The following is a 6410-nucleotide window of genomic DNA, read 5'->3' as shown; positions in this document are numbered from 1 at the left end:
AGGCAGCTGGCGCAGCCCAGTCCAGGAGCACTATTTATTGCATATTTATTATTTGGATGTCACCATCAGAGACGAAGGGAAGGGTAGCCAGGGAGGGAGTCCAGCCCAGCTGCCTGCAGGAAGATCTGGCTCAGTCAACTATGGGCAGGGCCCCCCACCAAGCTGAGCCGAATGGAGACAGCCGAGCTGAGGCCTGACTTTTTCAATAAAACATTGTGTACTTCTGGGCCTCCTGCTGCCCCGGCTCTGTTTCCCCTGGCGCCAAGAGAAGAAGGCGGAACTGAACCCAGGCCCAGAGCCGGCTCCCTGAGGCTGTGCCCCTTTCCGGCAATCTCTGGCCACAACCCCCACTGGCCAGGCCGTCCCTCCCACTGGCCCTAGGGCCCCTCCCACTCCCACACCAGATAAGGCTAGCCCAGTGCCGCTTCCTCTGACAGTAGGCACCAGGGCTGGAATGGGGCCGCCCGGCTCCCCATGGCAGTGGGTGCCGCTGCTGCTGGGGCTGCTGCTCCCTCCTGCCGCCCCCTTCTGGCTCCTCAATGTGCTCTTCCCCCCGCACACCACGCCCAAGGCTGAGCTCAGTAACCACACACGGCCGGTCATCCTCGGTAAGCCCCCACCAGGCCCCTGATGCAAAACGCCAGACCCTGGGGAGCCTGGGCCCCAGCCCCTGGCAGCTGACCCGGCCAAAACCCTTCTGCCCTGCATAAGCCCCGGTGTAAGTACCTGCCTTGGTGTGGGGAGGGGCCAAAAGCTTGTCCCATAGAGGAATGACCTCCCTTCTCCCCGACGCCCGACTATGTGTCTCTCAGTTGCTTACCCCAGGGGGGCGGAGTGGGGGACAGGATGTGCCTGAGGTCTTGGCTGGGGCATCACAAGCTGTGGTCAGCCACAGCCACACCAGACTCTGGGCCAAACCCCACCACTCCTTCCTTGGCCCCCACCCACCAAGGACAAGATGCCCAGCCCAGGACCGGTGAGCAGGAGAGGCCCATCCATGCCCGGCCCCTATTAAGCCCAGCCCCCCTGCCCCTAGACCTATCTGTTCCCACCCTGGACTTTGGAAATAAAGGAGCGCCAGGCTGGGTGTTTGCTCTGCAGAGGCAGGGGTCAGCGGCCTTGGCCTCAGCACCTCAGCACCTTCCCTTCCTCAGGGAGGCCTGGGCTTTGGCTACTGGGGGGACAGCGGGGAGAGGGGGTGTAAGCAGGGGAGGGTAAGTATGCTTTGTACCTAGGGTTGAGGGTGTGGGAGGTTGGGGGTGGGTCTGGTCACTGCAGCATCTGGGGTGACTGGGGTAAGGGTCACCGGGGGAATCCAGAGTCCAGAGTGAGGGCCGCTACTCACAGTGCCCGGCTGCCTGGGGAATCAGCTAGAAGCCAAGCTGGACAAGCCAGATGTGGTGAACTGGATGTGCTACCGCAAGACAGAGGACTTCTTCACCATCTGGCTGGATCTCAACATGTTCCTACCCCTCGGGGTAGACTGCTGGATCGATAACACCAGGTACAGCCATGTGCTCCGCCCCAGCCCCGACACACTGCCCCTTGGCTATTGGCTGCTGAGTGGCACCCCCGCCCTGCAGGGTTGTCTACAACCGGAGCTCTGGGCTTGTGTCCAACGCCCCTGGTGTCCAGATCCGCGTCCCCGGCTTTGGCAAGACCTATTCTGTGGAGTACCTGGACAGCAGCAAGCTGGCAGGTTTGTCAGAGGGCAGGGCTGGGGCTCCAGGCTGGGGTGCTGGCCCGCAGCAGGCATGGCCCAGCCCCCGGTGCTGCTGCTCCCCCCACAGGGTACCTGCACACACTGGTGCAGAACCTGGTCAACAACGGCTACGTGCGGGACGAGACTGTGCGCGCCGCCCCCTATGACTGGCGGCTGGAGCCCGGTGAGTGTCTCTACGGATGACCAGCTTGGGGTGGGGCAGGTGCCCCAGACCCCAACTGCCCTGACCCCTCCCACCCACTGCAGGCCAGCAGGAGGAGTACTACCACAAGCTCGCAGGGCTGGTGGAGGAGATGCATGCTGCCTATGGGAAGCCTGTCTTCCTCATTGGCCACAGCCTTGGCTGTCTACACTTGCTCTATTTCCTGCTGCGCCAGCCCCAGGCCTGGAAGGACCGCTTCATCGATGGCTTCATCTCTCTTGGGGCTCCCTGGGGCGGCTCCATCAAGCCCATGCTGGTCTTGGCCTCAGGTGAGAAGGCCTTGACCACTTAGGCCCAGCGATGGGTGAGACGAAGCTGATCCTGGGCCTGCCTTCATTGCGGCTCCTGCTCACGGTGGCCTCTGGGGGTGCCATCTACCACCCCTGGGCAGGCATGCTCGCTGTCACTGGCCTCCAGAGCAGTGACCCTGGCCTGAGCAATTAGGGTGGCTCCTTCCAGAGTCTGTGTCAGTGATGGCAAAAGGGCGGTGAAAACAGAAAGTGAACCCCAGCTATCTGCCCCCAGGTTTGTTCCTTGTAGCCCCAGAGCCTGCCTACCCAACCCTTGCCTGCCTTCCGCTTGCTCGCAGGAGCGCCTTTGCCGAGGGATGTGCTTTACTGAGGATGGGTCTGCCAGAGCTAGGGCCAGACCCCCTGGAGCCCCGCCTGCCCTTCCCTAGGGAGTGGCACCAGGGCCCAGCACTGACACAGCTATCACCTACTCCCCACCCCCTGTACCGTGGGAGCCGGTCTGGAGAGAGAAACACAGTCTGGACAGAGAAACACTCATCAGACACCACCAATAAATGCCAAACTCTGTGGCCCCCAATGCAGCACAAGCCACACAAGAAGCAGAGAGACACATGCCCAAGGGAAGACAGCCAGCACCGCCCTGACCATCCCCACACATCCCGGGCCTCACCCACCATCCCCACACACCCCGTCCTCAGGAAGCCCCACCTACATTTTTTTTTTTTTTTTTTTGAGACAGGGTCTCACTCTGTTGCCCAGGCTGGAGTGCAGTGGCACGATCATAGCCGCAGCCTCAATCTCCCTGGCCCAAGCAACCCTCCTGCCTCAGCCTCCTGGGTAGCTGAGACGATAGGCGCGCACCACCACACCTAATTTATTTTTATTTTTTAGTAGAAACAAAGTCTTGCTATGTTGCCCAGGCTGGTCTCAAACTCCTGAGCTTAAGTGATTTCCTGCCTCAGCCTCCCAAAGTGCTGGGATTACAGGCGTGAGCCACTGTGCTGGGCCTTTTACAAAATACTTGTTTATTTATTTTGAGATGGAGTCTCGCTCTGTTTCCCAGGCTGGAATGCAGTAGTGCAATCTCCGCTCACTGCAACCTCCGCCTCCCAGGTTCAAGTGATTCTCTTGCCTCAGCCTCCCTAGTAGCTAGGATCACAGGCATGTGCCACCATGCCTGGCTAATTTTTGTATTTTTAGTAGAGACGGGGCTTCCCCATGTTGGCTAGGCTGGTCTTGAACTCCTGACCTCAAGTCAACTGCCTGCCTCGGCCTCCCAAAGTGCTGGGATTACAGGCGTGAGCCAACATAACCAGCCCTATTTATTTTTAGGCTGGGATCTCGTCCTGTCACCCAGGCTACAGTGCAGTGGCATGATCATAGTTACTGTAACCTTAAATTCCTAGGGTCAAGCAATCTTCCTGCCTTTGTCTTGTGAGTAGCTAAGGACTAGAGGTGCAATCCAGTATGCCCAGCTGATTTTTTTTTTTTTTTTTTTTTTTTTTTTGTAGAGACAGGGTCTCACTGCATTGCCTAGGCTGGTCTTGGACTCCTGGCCTCAAGTGATCCTCCTGCCTCAGCCTCCCAAAGTGTTGGGATTACAGGAGTGAGCCATGGTGCCTGCCCCTGCCCTTCTTTTGAAGCCCTACAGCTCCGCCCAACAGCTTCTCACTGAGTAAGCCGACACTGAGCATCATTGAATATCAGGCCTTCTCAAGCCTGTGGCTTAGAGTCTATGTCTAGATTGGGCAGGGGCAAGAGTGAGCATCTGGCTGAGCCTACACTCAGCAGGTTGTGGGCCAGGGGTAGCCAGGTCTGGCTCCCTGTCCCACCTTGCTCCCTATCCACAGGTGACAACCAGGGCATCCCCATCATGTCCAGCATCAAGCTGAAAGAGGAGCAGCGCATAACGACCACCTCCCCCTGGATGTTTCCCTCTCGCATGGCTTGGCCTGAGGACCACGTGTTCATTTCCACCCCCAGCTTCAACTACACAGGCCGTGACTTCCAGCGCTTCTTTGCAGACCTGCACTTTGAGGAAGGCTGGTACATGTGGCTGCAGTCACGTGACCTCCTGGCAGGCCTCCCAGCGCCTGGCGTGGAAGTATACTGTCTTTATGGCGTGGGCCTGCCCACACCCCGCACCTACATCTACGACCACGGCTTCCCCTACACGGACCCTGTGGATGTGCTCTATGAGGACGGTGACGACACAGTGGCCACGCGCAGCACTGAGCTCTGTGGCCTCTGGCAGGGCCGCCAGCCGCAGCCCGTGCACCTGCTGCCCCTGCGTGGGATACAGCATCTCAACATGGTCTTCAGCAACCAGACCCTGGAGCACATCAATGCTATCCTGCTGGGTGCCTACCGCCAGGGTCCCCCTGCATCCCTGACTGCCAGCCCAGAGCCCCCGCCTCCTGAATAAAGACCTTCCTTTGCTGCCGTAAGCCCTGACGTGTATATTGCAGGTTGAAGGGAGGCACTAGAGTCCCACACCAGGTTTCACTCATCACCAGCCACAGGCTCAGTGCTGTGCAGAGTGGGGCAAAATGGGCTCTGCTGAGGCCTGGGACTGAGGTGGGCACCCTAGATGTGCAGCTGTCCACTCCTGGTTGAGCTGTTGAGGCAGCGTGCACCAGGCCTGCCTCAGTGCTGGGCGTAGGGACTGGAGCTGGCTGCATCCACCAACCCTGTCAGAGGAGTACAGGGAGGGGATGATTTGAGCTGTCCCTCCCAGCTCCCAAAAGGGCAAGTGGGACAGCCTTTTGAGTGCTGGGTGAATGACAGGGCCACAAGAGTTTAGAAGCCAGGCACAGTGGCTCACGCCGGCAATCTCAGCACTTTGAGAGACCGAGGCAGGCGGATCACCTGATCTCAGGGGTTTAAGACCAGCCTGGCCAACATGGTAGAAACCCCATCTCTACTAAAATACAAAACATTTGCCAGGTGTGGTGGCGCACGCCTGTCGTCCCAGCTACTCTGGAAGCTGAGGCACGAGAATCATTTGAACCTGGGAGGTGGAGGTCACTGTGAGCTGAGATCATGTCACTGCACTCCAGACTGGGCGACAGAGTGAGACTCTCAAAAAAAAGAGAGACTGGGTCTCAAAAAAAAAAAAAATTTAGAATTTGAATCTGGGAATGACAACCATTAATCAGATCATTTCACTAATGAAAGTTTAATTACTAATGAAGCTAAATGCTCTGAGGAAAGCTTAGGGAGCACAAGAGGCTGAGTCTTTTGGGTCAGCAAAGGCCTCCCAGAGGAGGCAGTGCCTATACTGAAGTCAGAGGGACAAGAAGAGTAATGGACCACTGTAAAGACTTGGGTTTGACTTGATTGAGCCCAGGAGTTCGAGACCAGCCTGGGCAATATAGTGAGACCTCATCTCTACAAAAATTTAAAAAATTAGGCCGGGCGTGGTGGCTCACGCCTGTAATCCCAGCACTTTGGGAGGCCAAGGTGGGCGGATCACTTGAGGTCGGAAGTTTGAGACCAGCCTGACCAACATGGAGAAACCCCGTCTCTACTAAAAATACAAAATTAGCCAGGCATGGTGGCGCATGCCTGTAATCCCAGCTACTCAGGAGGCTGAGGCAGGAGAATCGTTTGAACCCGAGAGGTGGACGTTGCGGTGAGCCGAGATCACGCTATTGCACTCCAGCCTGGGCAACAAGAGCAAAACTCCATCTAAAAAAAAAAAAAAAAAAAATTTAAATTAGTCAGGCGTGGCCACACCTGTAGTCAAATCTTCTAGGGAGGCTGAGGTTGCAGTGAGCCAAGATGGTGCCATGGCACTCCAGCCTGCGCAACAGCAAGACCTTGTGTCAAAGAAAAAAAAGAGGTAGTGGGCTGGGCGCGGTGGCTCACGCCTGTAATCCCAGCACTTTGGGAGGCCGAGACGGGCAGATCACGAGGTCAGGAGATCGAGACCATCCTGGCTAACACAGTGAAACCCCGTCTCTCCTAAACATATAAAAAATTAGCCGGGCGTGGTGGCGGGCGCCTGTAGTCCCAGCTACTCGGGAGGCTGAGGCAGGAGAATGGTGTGAACCCGGGAGGCGGAGCTTGCAATGAGCTGAGATCGCGGCACTGCACTCCAGCCTGGGCGACAGAGCAAGACTCCGTCTCAAAAAAAAAAAAAAAAAGTAAAATAGGCCAGGCACAACCAACCATGGTGGTTCATGGTTGTAAGCCAAGCACTTTGGGAGGCTGAGGAGGGTGGATCACCTGA

At 57.3% G+C, this 6410-nt stretch overlaps 1 protein-coding gene across 1 annotated transcript; it reads left to right on the top strand.

Moving 5' to 3' along the window:
* The first annotated feature begins 187 nt into the window (after nucleotides 1-187).
* LCAT (lecithin-cholesterol acyltransferase) lies at nucleotides 188-4623 on the top strand. The gene is made up of 6 exons (XM_025370247.1): nucleotides 188-608; nucleotides 1348-1504; nucleotides 1584-1699; nucleotides 1791-1886; nucleotides 1970-2194; nucleotides 4027-4623. Exons 1-6 carry the CDS (start codon nucleotides 455-457, stop codon nucleotides 4599-4601), a joined length of 1323 nt encoding a protein of 440 aa, XP_025226032.1. The 5' UTR covers nucleotides 188-454; the 3' UTR covers nucleotides 4602-4623.
* Nucleotides 4624-6410: the final 1787 nt, after the last annotated feature.

The sequence above is a fragment of the Theropithecus gelada genome, chromosome 20 (assembly GCF_003255815.1).
Source record: "Theropithecus gelada isolate Dixy chromosome 20, Tgel_1.0, whole genome shotgun sequence".
Taxonomy (NCBI): domain Eukaryota; kingdom Metazoa; phylum Chordata; class Mammalia; order Primates; family Cercopithecidae; genus Theropithecus; species Theropithecus gelada.
Note: the sequence above shows the minus strand (reverse complement) of the source record. Positions and strands in the feature narration are given on the sequence as shown.

Excerpts from the sequence above, each read along its gene's own strand:
- LCAT (XM_025370247.1), top strand. The coding sequence starts at position 455 with ATGGGGCCGCCCGGCTCCCCATGGCAGTGGGTGCCGCTGCTGCTGGGG. Across the intron at positions 1,700-1,790 it reads GGACAGCAGCAAGCTGGCAG|GGTACCTGCACACACTGGTG; the intron begins GTTTGTCAGAGG and ends CTCCCCCCACAG. Across the intron at positions 2,195-4,026 it reads CATGCTGGTCTTGGCCTCAG|GTGACAACCAGGGCATCCCC; the intron begins GTGAGAAGGCCT and ends CCCTATCCACAG.